This window comes from Eleginops maclovinus, chromosome 20 (genome assembly GCF_036324505.1).
Source record: "Eleginops maclovinus isolate JMC-PN-2008 ecotype Puerto Natales chromosome 20, JC_Emac_rtc_rv5, whole genome shotgun sequence".
Lineage (NCBI taxonomy): Eukaryota > Metazoa > Chordata > Actinopteri > Perciformes > Eleginopidae > Eleginops > Eleginops maclovinus.
The window spans coordinates 22,187,942-22,202,855 of NC_086368.1; the positions used below are offsets into that span (position 1 = coordinate 22,187,942).

General features: G+C 42.7%; 1 protein-coding gene and 1 pseudogene across 4 annotated transcripts in view; both read right to left on the bottom strand.

Annotated features, from left to right (window-relative positions):
- cita (citron rho-interacting serine/threonine kinase a) overlaps nt 1-11,916 on the bottom strand; it is a 40,615-nt gene extending 28,699 nt beyond the window's left edge. For all 4 annotated transcript variants that reach the window (XM_063911896.1, XM_063911893.1, XM_063911895.1 and 1 more), the window contains exons 1-10: nt 11,837-11,916; nt 11,439-11,562; nt 10,935-11,076; nt 10,140-10,315; nt 9,080-9,181; nt 5,750-5,892; nt 5,300-5,393; nt 4,632-4,838; nt 4,370-4,523; nt 2,968-3,157 (exon numbers count right to left, since the gene is read on the bottom strand). In XM_063911896.1, coding sequence (XP_063767966.1) covers nt 2,968-3,157; nt 4,370-4,523; nt 4,632-4,838; nt 5,300-5,393; nt 5,750-5,892; nt 9,080-9,181; nt 10,140-10,315; nt 10,935-11,076; nt 11,439-11,540 — 1,310 coding nt within the window. In that variant the 5' untranslated portion in view covers nt 11,541-11,562; nt 11,837-11,916. The remainder of the gene's footprint in view (nt 1-2,967; nt 3,158-4,369; nt 4,524-4,631; nt 4,839-5,299; nt 5,394-5,749; nt 5,893-9,079; nt 9,182-10,139; nt 10,316-10,934; nt 11,077-11,438; nt 11,563-11,836) is intronic.
- Nucleotides 11,917-12,395: 479 nt separating this feature from the next.
- Nucleotides 12,396-14,467, bottom strand: LOC134882552 (beta-crystallin B3-like; annotated as a pseudogene).
- Nucleotides 14,468-14,914: the final 447 nt, after the last annotated feature.

The window sequence follows — 14,914 nt, forward strand, 5'->3', positions numbered from 1 at the left end:
TGAATTTCAAATTGGAACAAATAATGTTTGAAAGAAGCACGGGTAATATTGCTACTGTTCTTAAGATTTTGAAGACAAAATAGGAAATAATTGTTTTCACAAGAGCGAAAATGCCAGGGCGCTCTTCTTCTGGCCGAGGAATATGTTCGATGTCATGTTCATGTACTGAAGAGGAAGAAAATAAAGAGGAGTGCAGACTGCATTATTGAAGAGAATCAAAGAGAGACAGGGATTAGGGAAAGTGTGCAAGTTAAAGGCGTTGAAGCACTTATTGGGTAAACAAAAAGAACACAAACATAACACACAGGCATGCACACGTTGTAGGAAATACCAGCAAACACATTTCAAACAGGCAGGGTGGCACATGGAGTCATTTTGGTAGAAAATGGAAAACAAGCTCTAACTGTAATTTGTACTTTAAATCTAATAACCAAACAAACAAAAATAATGAAATCAATAAAGAATAGACCAAACATGCTGTAGATAAGTACACTGCAAGGGACTATTTGCCTCCTTTTTTGAAGACGTCCAATCAGTGATGAGTATATTTCTTTAAAGCAATCGTTTCCTCATCGTGGCTGTAAAGGACAACGTAGGATGGCAGTTTCTATATCTTGAATGCAATGACGTGGATTTCTTCGCCTCTTGGTGGCCAGGGGACGCGGACGCTCTAGATGCCGCTCAAAAACTAAATTCCTTGTTCTCCGAGCGGCAAACTAGCTAGAACATCGAAAAGGGTCACCCCAAATATGAATGCAGAGGATGATACATGATACAAGTTATTCAAAGCCAGAAAATACGGGCGAGGAAATCTAGCGGAGAGCGTCCCTGGGCTGCGGTTGTGCAAACGGATATGGCTGGCAGGAAGCCTACAGGCACCAGGAACCCGTTCACAAACCTCCTGGTATGTGTAGGCAGCGTCAGCATGGCTCCACAGGGGAGATCTCCTCCTTCAATACATCACGCAGTGGGAAATGTTTTGCTCCAATTGAATCCATTTACACCGATTGAACATCCACATAAGTGGTGGCACATTTATATAAAAATAACACTCTTTGTTCGAGCTGGAGTTTTCAAACTTTGATTTACCATCTTAGATTTAACAGGTGAATGAAACATGTTCATGCAGCTATATTTCCTATGTAATTATGCCTTTTGCTATTCAATCACATGAAAAAATGATAAGAATTTCAAAGAATCTTTTTTTTGTTAAATGTTGATGTTTTATTGTAAAAATGGATTATTGGCGAAAACTATTTCAATATGTATGGAAATAAATGAATAAAAACTTAAAGAACAAAAAATAATTTGAAAGAATGTTCTAAATCTCACCAGTGAGGCTAAAGATGTATAGGTTTGGTTCTCCTAACACTTGTAAATGTATATATGTTTTTCCTTGTGTCAGAAAGGGACGTTTCGGCTCGAGAGTGGAGCCAGAGAATAAGTGAGAGGTCCATTAAGAACAGGAGGAATCCTCTTCCACAGACCATGAATGTCCTCAAGCAGGTTTTTGAAAATATGGCATTAGAGGGATACCAAAACAAAAGTAAGTTTTCCTCTTAAACTATAAGGAAACATCCTCTGGGGACAATGATAACCCACATCATGACCATCTGGCAGTAACCATGAATGGCAATCTGGTCAGCAGTTGTCCTACTCTGGACCTGAGGATCCTAAAAGCCACCTTTCAAAAAGGATTTTCTGACACTAAACCCAATATAGCATCTTATACATTTGAGGCGAGGGATTCTGTTGTCGAGTTTTACTAATGAGGAGTCAGACAGACAAGTTCACACAGAATGAGAAGGAAAAAATGAATAGCGGGAACTCCAATTAGCATTTCATTATGCCTGGCTCTGGGTTTATTTCTCTTTCCTTTTTGGCATTGTAATGAAGAAAGTGTACACGCATATGCACCCACACACACATTTGACACATTCTCTGAGCCCTGAGTTCCTCCTAATTAAATGCAGCAAAGCAAACGACTGGCTCCAGTTAAAACCCATGAACAGATGACTGATGGTGTAACAGCGAGGGACAGAGACATTAGAAGAGGGAGAAAATAAGAGGAGGAGATGAGACGGGTAAAGATGGGGGTGGGGACTGGGGAAAAAAAAAAAACATCACGGTAGTAACCATAGAAATAGATACTCTCCCCCAATCTGAGCTCTCATCCTGTTCCTTGTCTCATCTGCTCATGCTTTTCCATTCCTTTCTGTTGCTGCTGCTGTCCTGATCCGCAGTCTCCAGGACTATTAACCTGCTGGAGCACCGCCACGGGGGTACAGCAATGAAACCCACCCTCTTGCATTATTATCAGAGGTTAAAAAGCCAAACACCATTAGGGATAATTGCAGTCCCAAACCCATGCTATAAAAGTCAGAAGCCCATTATGCTGCACAGTAACAGAGAAAGCTCAATAACAGCAGCGAGGGTGGGAGTGTGCCGCTGTCTGGGGTTCCACCTCTCAGCAAATCTCCCTGACACACTCAGCCGCATACCAATCAGGGCCGATGGCGAGATAAAGCCAGCTCCTCAGGTCCTCTCACTTGATGTATGTATGCATCGGAACAACTACGTGCGATCCCAAAGCACAAAAAGAGGTATCAGATACGGAGAGCAGCGGAGAAAAGGGGGGATCCCCCCCCTCCCTCGTTCCTGGTCTGACACAGCATATGGCCAAACCCATTTTGGCCCCCAACAGGCACAATACTAATGATGGGGACACAACACCGACTGCACAGGGCACCACACCAGATGACCTGACACAAGGCTACCTGGAATTTAGAGCCGTGGTAATGAGGGGTCTAATGGCAGAGCAGCAGCCAAATGTAGCATGGGGTCCTTAACCAACAAAGGTGTGTTAGATAGGTGTATGCAGGGGGTCTCTGCGTGACTACAGGAAAAACAGAGGGGTTGTCTTTGGAAAATAAGCCAAACAATGCCCAGTAAACATGAAGCACTTACTCAGTTTTGGCCAATGTGGTCAACGCTCTGCTGAAGAACCAGCCTAGAAAGGGCAGATCCTGGCCCTGGAAGCCCACTGGCTGAGCTCCTTGCTGGGCAGCTGAGGCTGGCCGGGGGGCTGCCTGCTCCGGCTCCTCAAAATTAGAGGTGTCATCTTCAGCATGCAACGCAGGAACGAAAGGCGGGAGAACTGCAGGAGAAACGGACGGAGTGAGAGAGGGCAAGGAGAAAAAGGAAGCAGCGACAAACAGAAAAAAATGACAAAATAAATAAAACACAACGAGGAGAAAGGGAAGAGAAAGGAAGGGAGGAGGAACGTAGCTGAGCTGAGGGAGCCTACAGTGCGGTAAGTCGCGCGTTGCTGCACATGCTGCCTCTCTGAGTCTGTCTCCCTCCCTCTCTCCCTCCCTCCCTCCCTCCCTCCCTCGCTCCGTCCTTCTCCTCTCTCTCTCTCATACACACATGCTCCCTCACTCTCCCTCACTGCAGCAGAGCAAGCTAATCAGCTGGACCCGAGCTGGAGCATAAAGCTCTATCTTTACCAATTATAGAAAAACTAAGTATTTTTTATGTACAAAAGATTTGTAGATGCAATTCTCTTTGGCTTTTTACATTTGTTACATAAAAACAATAAATTAAGACCATTTATTCTAAATGAACAAATGTTCTGTTCAGCACACAGGAATTCAAAAACCCTGTATCATGGTCTGCTGAAAAGCATGAGGACTTTTAACAAACAACGAAATTCTTTGATGTTCAGCGTTGATATGAATATAGGAAGGACCGATAGCAATGTTTGATAAAGGCTCACACAAAGACACGAGGTGTTCTGCACATCAAAACAAACATCCTCTCCCATGCAGCTACACGTGCGGGGCTGAGGTTCTTTAATGGGACCATGCCTCACTCAGAGAGTCCACTAATGGGAATGTTATGGGTGTGTTTTCCCACAGCTGGTCAGGTGGTAATGGCAAACTCTTTGTCATTTGATGCTTGTGTGATGGCGACAATGACGCCCAACAAACGCACATATATTTACGCCACAGTCTGCATTGTCACGAGCGCTAAAGACTTGTGCTGCGTCTGTTGAGAAGCAGATGAGTTGCAGATCTTTACTCTGTCTGCCTTGCTTCTTGTCTCTGCCTCCCTCCCTAATCTCCTCAGGAAAGAGCTGGCCTACTGCCAACGGCACACAGAATCTCATTATTTTACTAGTGACAACACCACTGGCCACGCAATCGCTGTTTGTTGACTATGTGCAACGCCACGCACACAGCACACTTATGTATATTATAAACAACATTAATATCTGACACCCAGTCGTAAATCACCTCTCCAGCAACACCAAGCCTGTTCACAGGGAAGAAAGAAGATCAGACTCCAGGGAGAGGAGTCTCCTCACCTTGTCGTAAGTGGTTCCAGTCGACACTGGAGAAGAAAGAGTGACAGCGGAGTCCCTGGAAACCCAGTCTCTGCTTGGCTCCACACAGCAAGCTCTGCAGCAGGTCTACAAACTGCTTACTGGCCCGAGGCTCCTCTGGAAACTTCAGGGAGCGCTGGGGGCAAACCATAAGGACAAAGATTCAGAACATGATGCAGATATTACTTCAGTCCAACCAGAGTGGAGAACATGGTTAATGTCAGCACCGATAGAGCAGATGTACCTGAGAATTGAGGATGTTTTGGACAGTCTTGGTGGAAGAGCCCCCAGAAAAAGGCGACTTGGCGTAGATCATCTCATACGCTATGACCCCGAGGGACCACCAGTCACACTCAGCCCCATAGGTGCCGTTAGAGCCCCCATTCATGGATGCCAGGACCTCCGGGGACAGGAAGTCCTGGGTCCCAACAAGCACTGTGGGAGTTTCAACCTGGAAACACATTAGTAACACACAGTGATGTCCCTGCTAAGCTCACAGAAGTCATAAATGATAAGAGATGGAACTGTGCTCTTACATTTTATAGCATTGGATTTATGATGACGGAGTACCAACTGCTAAAGGCTGGCAGAGATTGCTGTTTGATTTAGTGCCACTAGAAGACCGGCCATGTATATTACTTTACAAACAGACCCCTTCTTTCAAATGTGGGAACTTGTACTTGACATTTGTAGAGTCTTGTGACTGCAATCATGCTGCAGGGATTTCTTGATTGTTATTGCACATTATTGTTGTACCCTCTGGTGTTAGGTGTATGAATCTGAGCTTATTGTTCTGTCTAGTGCTTTTTTCTCTTTGGATTTACTTGTTGTGATTATGTAAGAAACGAAATCTGTCCCCCTAAAAAAGCACGCTGAAGTCAATACATCGAGCAAACTCTTTGATCTACTTACGGTTTTGTTAGCAGTGAGCCTGGCAGCTGATCCAAAGTCTGCCAGCTTAATGTGACCGGTCCGATCGATGAGAACGTTCTCCGGTTTGACGTCTCTGCCAAGTGGATAGTTAGGAAGGGATTTGATACTGCTTTTACAGAGCCGTTTGGTGCCTGAGTACTGTAATATGTCTGCCGCTCCGATGATAATGGAATACATTTGTAAACTTCAGCAATGTTTTTGTATTACATAACGTCATACTGAGTGCTTCAGGTTGAATTACATCGCTACATTTTTCATATCCTGTTAATGTTTTCCTGAATAATGTGATACTGGCCTTACAGTAAAAACAGAAGGCAAACAAAGGATTACATTTAGCAAGGAGTACAAGAACATCTAAACCCATTTCTTTAATTACGGTGTTCAACAAAGCCCTAAAACGTCACCAGTGACAGGTTGCTGGGGTTTTACCTGTGGACGTAGCCCAGCTGGTGGACGGCGTGAATGGCCTCTACCAGCTCAGCCAGATAGAACTGAGCCATGGACTCATCAAACTGATCCTCATATCGGTTTAGCAGGGACATCAGGTCACCGCCTGGCAAGTACTCCATCGCCTGAAGACATGTGTGTGTGCAGTCAGAAGCTGGCAGTATAACACAATGGCTGGCAGTATAACACAATGGCTGGCAGTTTGAGTGAATGTGTTGGTTAGATGAGGTAAAGAATTAACAGCTATTACATGCTGTTGAAACATTTATGAATGCCTGTAAATAGGTCTATATTTAGAAAGATAAACAAAGCAACAAGTTTAGGTCTACATGCGTTTGAGCTCACATCAAAGCCCTATCAGCTGAAGCTTATACCCCGCTTCTCTGCATTATAGATTCAGTTACGTAACACCGAGCACCAAAGATTGCAGATTCATCAGATGCTGCAGTCAAATGATCGGTCTTCCATATGAGATATTCACAACACCCTTGTGCCTCTGTAATCACAGGTAAAACAGGAACACTCAAAGCAACATGCCACAAGCTAAAAAACTAACTCATTAAGCATCTAATTTAATTGAAGTTTGTAAACACAGACACCGCGGTCCTGTCTGACTCCGGCACTCTGTTCTAAGAGCCGCTGATCAGGCTGCCTCCAGCTACACGGTGGCAGCCATACAGCCACAACAGGCGAGAGCTCCTGGTGCATGAATGGTCGGCAAGTCTGAATGAAGGGGAGCATTCTCCAGTGTTACCTAGCAACAGGGAGACTGGGTGCCTCTCTGACACACGGATAAAGATGGATGCTTTGTATATTCCTCCATGCTCAGTTAGGGAGCAGGGTAAGACAGAGGGGGGAGGAAAGGAGAGAGAAAGGAGACACGCAGGGGGCATGACAGAAAAGGTATAAGGAGAGGGCGAGCAAGATGAAAACGAAAGGGCAGTGGGAGGCTAGGCGAGCCAGGAAAGGGCTGTTTTCCTGCACCATAGGCCAGTGTTACAGGTCATTAGAGAAAATATAGATCCTCTGTGAGGTTAACAGCCGTCACCATGCTTACACTGGACGGTTCTGAGCTTCCCCGCTCAAGATTAAACGGATATCATGACGAATGCCCCGTTTCCTTAACCAAAGTCAAGGGAGAAGATCATTTATATATATCTATATATGTTAGCAAAAAGCTCCACGGGTGTTCAAGTGAAACACAAAGGCTTGGGGACAACGGTTAGCTCCACTTGATTGTCTGATTTTTCTCACTTTTATCCGCAGTTATAGTGTCTGGATTGGGACAATATGATTGTTCTTATTAAATTACGTTTTCGAACAACAACACCAAAGACTGCGGCTCCTTATAGGTCCTGTCCAGTGGAATTGCCGGCATTGAATAATGTTGTTAATCTGAAGAAACCCCGGGTGACTTTTAGCTTTACCGATGGCTCGCCTGCAGGCAAACAAAATAACACAGCAGAACTTTAAAGTTGCTGGAACATGACTTTTCCCCGTGCCTGCTTCAAAGCATTTATTTTAGATACAAGATGTTCCTTTCAGCGCTCACTTCAAGTCCCCTTCCTGTAGCAGCTCATGCACTATTCTGACTGATCTCAACTGTTTCATTAGTCACGTTCTAGAAACCACAGCTGTGAAGGAAAAAGGAGAAAATGACACGTTCTAATAAAGTTTTCATGTTCATTGCCTTAAATAAAATACAGATATGTTCTGCTCTGAACATGAAACACATAGAAGAAGAAAAGATGAGTCATTACAGTTGCAGTAGCTGGTAATGCTTGTACCTCGTAGGGTCGCCAGTTCAAGTCCCCAAACAGACTTGAAATATGGAAAGTGGACTGCTACTTGGAGAGGTCCCAGTTCACCTCCTAGGCCCTGCTGTGGTGCCATTGAGCAAGGCACCGGACACCTCCAATCCCCCCTCCCCATTGCTCCCCGGGCGCTGCACAATAGCTGCCCACTGCTCCTAGTACTAGGATGGGTTAAATGCAGAGGACCAATTTCACTGTGTGTGCTCTGCTGTGTGCATGTATGTGACAAATAAAGAGGGTTTCATCCTCCGATTCTATCTTCTATCTATCTACATGAGAGCTCATTTTTCAGAAATGCTGGGCTGATCCTTCCCTTTTAAAGCTGTCAGATATTTCTTTAGAGTAACCCTTCCTGACAATCTTCTCTTCTCTCCTAACTGTGGTCTTAATGCGAAAGAGGAATACTTCTGAAAATGCTGGGAGAACAAAGCTTACAAATATAGTTTATGAAATCAGCATTATAGAGCGCCACAAGGATGACGTATTTTTGTAGGCCGAGCCGGAAGTAAGCTGCGCATGGGTTCCCTCGACAAAAAAGCAATGCAATTGTCCATAGGATTTTGGAATATTGTAAAAAATAAGATCTGTGGAAAATGAACCTGTTTGATAAATGCAGGTTTTGTTCAGCCGGATAATCTCCACATGTTTACCCTACTTTTATCATTTTCAATCATAAATCTAATCGCCAGAAGCAAAATGCTAACGTTATGCTATAAATGAACTACAGAGGAGTACAGCAGGGTCGCACAACTTCAACTTAAGATCGTTTCAACTGACTTTCGTGCACTTGCATATTTTAACAAAGCTTTTCCTTTTAGCCACACTGAATTAACTAGAAGTATTTCAAACAGAGCAGTGGAAAACAAACTTAGCGGGAATGTTTACGTGTTCGGCGTAATGACGTACAACGTCCTCGACAACTTCTGTAGTCCTATTCAGCCACCAGTTTAACAACCATCGGTTTTCAGACACGTAAACTCTTCAAAAATGCATAGAGACCACAAAAATAGAAAACAAGACCATGAATATGAGTTGAATGGTCAACAATAAAGACTTATTTAATGTGGTTGGAGCCCTAATAATGTGTGTATTTTGAGTAACTCTTTTACCCCTGTATTCCCACTGCTCAGTTCAAAAGGAGTTCATTCACAAAACACACTAAAGCTCTGGAGTAAAATCATCCTGTCTTGTAAACAATGGTCATGCTGGCAGTGGCATCACATTTCTTCAGCTAGTATACTGCAGTTACTAACTGAAGAACCATCATTACAACACAGATCCTGTAGTGAGTAGGACCCTGGGCATTAAAATGTAGAACCCACCCACAAAGCACTGCATAATGTGAGCCATTCGTGTAGCATGTTTATTACACAATTACTCCCCTTTGGTCTATCGCAGTTTGCAAAAGACCCCCAAAGCCTTGTAAGTAGAAGTGTATGTTAAAGAATGAGTTCAGTTCATCCTAATTATCAGTAAAGAAAACAATCAGCAGTCTCACCAGGTAGACGCGTTCTTTATCCTGGAAGGCGTAAAGAAGCTGCGGGATCCAGGGACTGCCGTTCAGAGCCAAGACCCTCCGCTCTTCCTCATGAAAAACCACCTGAGAAGAATTTAAAAAGGCATGACATCAGCATACAAACATAACAGAAATGCAACAGTATTTTATCCCCCACATTAACTCATCAGTCTGAAACACTGAAAGCTGCTGTCATTAAAGCTCCAATGGGGTTTGAATGTTGTTGTTTTTAATTAAACCACAGGGAACATTAAAGTACATTTCAACACTTGGATTTCAGGCACTCCTTGTCATCCATCTCCAGTTCATGTAGCTCACTGCAAAAGTAGGATGTGATTTTGTCAAAGATTATGCAAAGTACGCACAGGTGGCATGAACAAAGCAGTTCATGTTGATACAAGTTGTTCATTGTAGACCCTTCCTGTCAGAGCTCTCTGACTCAAATATATTCTATTAGTCACATGCCAGAGAGCACAGCTGTGAGATAATGTAACCACAAGTTGTATTCAACACTACAACCCCCTCCAGTGGTCCTTTTCCAGACTGCAATTGTGGAACAACACAATGATTGCAGGGATGGTGCAAAAAATTAAAAACGCAAAACTTCTGTAAAATGATTTGAGTCTTACAGATACAGCTTTGTATGCCCTTTTCTTTTCATTTTGTATTATTCGTCATGTTTATTTAGTGATAAACAACATATGTGTGGTCAGAATTTGTAAGTGGGGATGTTATTCCTTAAAATCTTTAGTTCAATTCAAGGCATTTGAATTTTGACTAGTAACAGCAGGAGAGCACAGCTGTTAGTAACAACATTTACAATGGCTGTGTCCCAGTTATCCATGACAGTGTGACAGAAAACATGTTTAATACTGAGATAAATGTGCTCAATTCCTACTGTGACATATAAAACTTGAATCGGTATAAAAAGGCGTCTAATCTTGAAACACCAAATCATTCATTTCATAAAAAATTCTAAAGTTTATATTCTGTATTACTAAGTACTGGTTGACTCTGGTAATCTATTATTGCAGTCACTTACATTTTCTTGAGTGCGTAAAACGGCTTTCTCCATGACTTTCAGTGCACAAACATCCCCAGTTGCCTTCTCTCGGACCACTTGGACTTCAGCGAATTGACCACGGCCCACCACTGCACGCACTTCAAAGTCATCAGGACCAGGCTGCATGGCCTGCAGCTCGGGGACCACTTCAGAAACTGTTTCACAAACACACACAGGCTTTTAATTCTTTGTTTCTGGGAAATTCAGTGACCCAATTTGTAAGATTATGAAATGTTAACTTACCATATTTACAAAAAAATGTATACTATTGTGATACACAGTAACATACACATAGAACTTCTGTGGGTATTACATAAAGTATGTCATTCTGGTATTGAAAATAACAAACCAATAATATATATTATATAACTATGGTCTATATTTTCCAATTATGAACATTAGAACAAGAAAACAGAACCAAAATAAAAGAATAAGCCATAATCAGATTTGTTGTAATATTATCTGAGAAGTTGCAATATTTGTGATGAAAATGATGCAAAAATCATCATTGCCTCCTAATCATGAAATCAATATTATCACTATCTCTCAAAATAACTAAAAATATATATTTTTCTTCCAGGCTGTTAAGCCAAAAACAATAACATAGTCTTCAAAAACAAAAGCTCAAAAAACAATAATAGGCATGTTTTAATAGCTTATCCAATCAAATCAACTGAAACAAAGCAGACTGTATCAACCAATGAGATGGATCACACTGAATAGATATTAAAACAACAAAATAATACCAAGCTCATGTGTAAAGGGTATGCTTACACTTTTTGACAAAGTTTGCAACATGATGTATCTTCATGAGCTCCGGGGACATGCACTCTTGGTAGAGTAGCAGCAGAGCCTCCAGAAACTCTTCCCGACCTACAGTGCATCCTCCCTGCTGCCCACACAGACTGACTCGGCCCTGCGGACGGTACATAAACAGGATCAGGAAGTCAGTTACTGCAGCTGGTTTTAAGAAGTACAAATTAGATTAGGTAAGATGTAGGCTACTTTATTGATCCCAATTTGGGGAGCAAATACATCATTTTAAAATGTCTAAAAATGTAAATAAAACTATTATAATAAGACTATCTGTCAAATAGACATTATGCATGAGTTCTCTGCTAACCAGAGGTGATTTGTTATAGAGTTATTGCTGTTGGCAGGAATGACTTCCTGTATCTGTCCGGAGCTGACTGTTTGAGAAGGAGCTCCGTTGTCTTTCCAGCTGCAGGAGACGGTGGCTGCTCGTCTACAGCTATGGCATCAGGACATCAGCTTTACCTGAAACACTTGGTTGAGCCTGGAGCTGCGGATGGTGATGGGGTCCGCAGAGGACATCGCCGTTTTCAGGCTTCCTTGACTCGTGTATTTGAACTTCAACATTGTTTCTTAACAAAAAGACAACCTGTGCGAATGACAAACAGTAAGTAAAAGGAAGTAAGTACTTAAATGAAAGGCGTTGACCAATAAAAGGTATCTATAACGGAGGACAGAGGGGCTATAGAAAGACTAAGGAAATATCTGTCAACAAATGTCAACAAAGCAACCCTTTAGCATGCTAAGTTACCTCTAGCTAGCTTTAGCTAACTTTGCTATAAAACAAGAACGTTGACGCACACGTAAACGTGTCGTTCAGTTATTTCTAAATGTACCCAACTGTACGGGAGGACTTTACTCACCAGACTGCCATGCAGATAATTATAATGTAGTCTTAAATATAAACTGAAGCGTTGACATGCTAAGGAGCACACTGTTTCCCTGTCTACTAACGTTGTTTCCGGTGGACTTTCAAATTTTGCGCGTTTACCGCCCACCTCGCGAGCCTGCTGAATGAAGGTGACGTTTGATTGGATTACTGGTCTTCAGTGGGCGGGACAAGCTGTTCTTTGACCAATGACTGATCTTTCAGCTCTGTCACTGATTTTCAGCAAAACAAAAGAAACTCATGAATATAAAGTAAATAAACGGTCAAATATAACCTACTTTTATGATTAATGGGCACATTTGCCGAGATAAATGTCACTTGTTTTAAAGAGCAACAAATCAGTCACATAAATATTGAGCTTTTCCACCTTTTTTAGTACTCAATGAAATTCATTCCATAATTTCCACACTCTTTTGAATACTGTTCTACTGTGCTGTTCTTCATTAACTTCATAGAGATGCAATTTTGAAAAAACTATCCTAGAAATAATTTTGCAAAATAAATAACATGCAAACTTAAACAGAAAACCAAAATCAGGGCCAAAACCTTTATTTCCAACAGATTAACATGTTTCATTATTCTCAGTTACAGTTTTCCAAAATTGCATGGTGAGATATGTTCTCTAGAACAGGGGGCGTAGTGGAGAGACTGGTGATTGGCCAGCTGCCTTTAGCCCGGCCCAGTGGTGCAGGAGGTGATGTTGTTAAGGTTGGGGTTGAGTTTGGGATTTGGGGTTGGGAGCAGGGTTAGGATTGGGAGTGGGGTTCGGTTTGGGAGTAGGGTTTGGATTGGGGTTTGGTTTAGGGGTAGGGTTTGGATTGGGGGCGGGATTGGGAGGTGTCGGGGTGGGGGCAATAAAGCACCCTCTCTTGTGCCACTGCATGTCCCGCACACGTCGGACGGACTGGATCTGAGGTGCAGTGGCTCCCCAATCGTTCCAGTGCTTGAAATCTCCATGTTCAAGCACATACTGGTGCCCTCTGTAGCCTGGGTACATATATCCCACCCACCTTATTGGGGAAGAAAAAGAGCAGTGTGTAACTTTTCCTTAGAATAGAACAAATATTTAAAATATTAACTACTGGAAAGGTAACAGCTTACGTTCCATTGATTGCTTTTGCACTGGCCACACGGTCCTGAAAACCATATGCCCAAAGACTGGGGACGTCATCATCAACAATCTCCATCTTTCTACCTTCAAACACTGCATTCTCAAACAGGTGCAGCTTATGATCTGCACTGTCCTGCAGAGCAAAAAACACATTAAGTTGATTTTGTTTGACAGGATCTATGAATATTATACTTATTATACTTACCACTTTCAGAGGCTTGAATGAGTTCAGGCTGTAGCTGCTCAGACAGTTGGTCCAGGTGCTCCAACGGGGATACTCTCCTTTCTCCAGCACAAACTGCTCTCCTGCAAAACCTGGACGCTCATATCCCACCCATCTGAAGGTAAAGAGAAAATGTGTTACATCAAAATGCAAACATTAATGCTTAGCAAGAAAAACGGCTTGAAAACTGGATGCAGATGCAATAAAAACTGTATGTGAGTCAATGAAGTGAAACTAGGTTACTCACGGTCCGGACTCAACAATGACTGAGCCGATCCTCTGCATCTTCTCCATCACATCTTTACATTCACCGGACAACTCCACCTTCTTTCCACGAAAGTTCTCAAACTCAAAAACCGCCAACTGCAAAACAGGTGGAGGGTTGCGTGAATGTGATCTCCAACAATAACAAAGTACAAATCACAGTATTTCTGACTGATCTCAAATTGACACATGTATAACAATTTGTGGACATAATGTGATTATTGAGTTACCTTATATGTGGCTCCTGCCCCTCCTTGGCCCTTTTCTGCAGGCAGCTGGTCTGGGGTTCCGTGCTTATCGGTCATTTTGCCTCTAAAGCACAGCAATAACATTGTTTAGTCCTATTAGCGCAGACATCAGATCGATTTGTGCTCTTAGGTTGTTGAATTTTTGGGGGAATATACAGTTAAATGCACCACAAAAATAATCAAACTTTAAAACATCACATGAAAGGCTTCAAGCTGTTTGATTTTTTTGCTGCTTGCATTGATATAGTTCACAAATGTATCTTTGCAGAGCTTATTTAACATAATCCATAGTTGTGTCCATTCTATATGTAAGAAATCACATCAACAGTGCACGCACAAACTACTTCTTAAGAAGCAAGCAGATAGAAGAAGGGACAGGGAAACAGGAAAACAAGAAAGGCCTTCAAGAAAGAGGGATTGTCTTCATTTGCTTTACCTGGATGGCTTGTGCTTCAGTGCACCACGTACAAGCCCCGTTCTCCGTCTTTACTCTTTCTTTTCTTTCTTTCCTGTCTGTCTCAGTGTGAGGGTGTTTGTGGGTGTGGAGGCCTGGCGAGCGGTCGATGGAGGCCTGTGGGGGTATTTATGGTTTATTTCTGGCCACAGCAGCAAAAAGCCTGTTGATGCAGCAAGTCTGTCGCACCCATTGTGTCCATCACACTGCTTCTCAATAGGCTTTGCCCCTCTGCCCCTGGCACACTGGCAAACACTGCCCAACACTGCCCATGCTGCCATCCTGCCCATGATCCTATAGTGGGCACACGCTCTGACTGCGGGCCAAGAGAATGAACAGAGATCAGTCTCACTCAGCAGTACTGGCCCCACCCAACTAACTTGCAATTTAGTTTATGTCTTCAGCCTGTTTCTTCATCTGAATCTTTATCTAGGATCACCCCATTATCAATAACACATATTTTTCCTCTTAGCTGGAGTGCTATTTATCCAGGTATCCAGATCTTTGGGGGTTGCAGTAGAGATACCAGCTGCATAAAGCACGTACGTGTCACATGTAAGACAGCTTGAGATTAAAACATGTAAGTTGTTACGACTAATGGCGCCCACCTCAGCTCCTCAGATGTAACATTAGCCACAGGAGTTCCTCTCGTCTTTTTGTAGATGCACTCTTTCTTCTTAACAGCAATATGTTAAGAAAAAGTTCCTATCCGAAAATCTGATAACAAAGTCTGGGTAATGATTCCAGGAAAG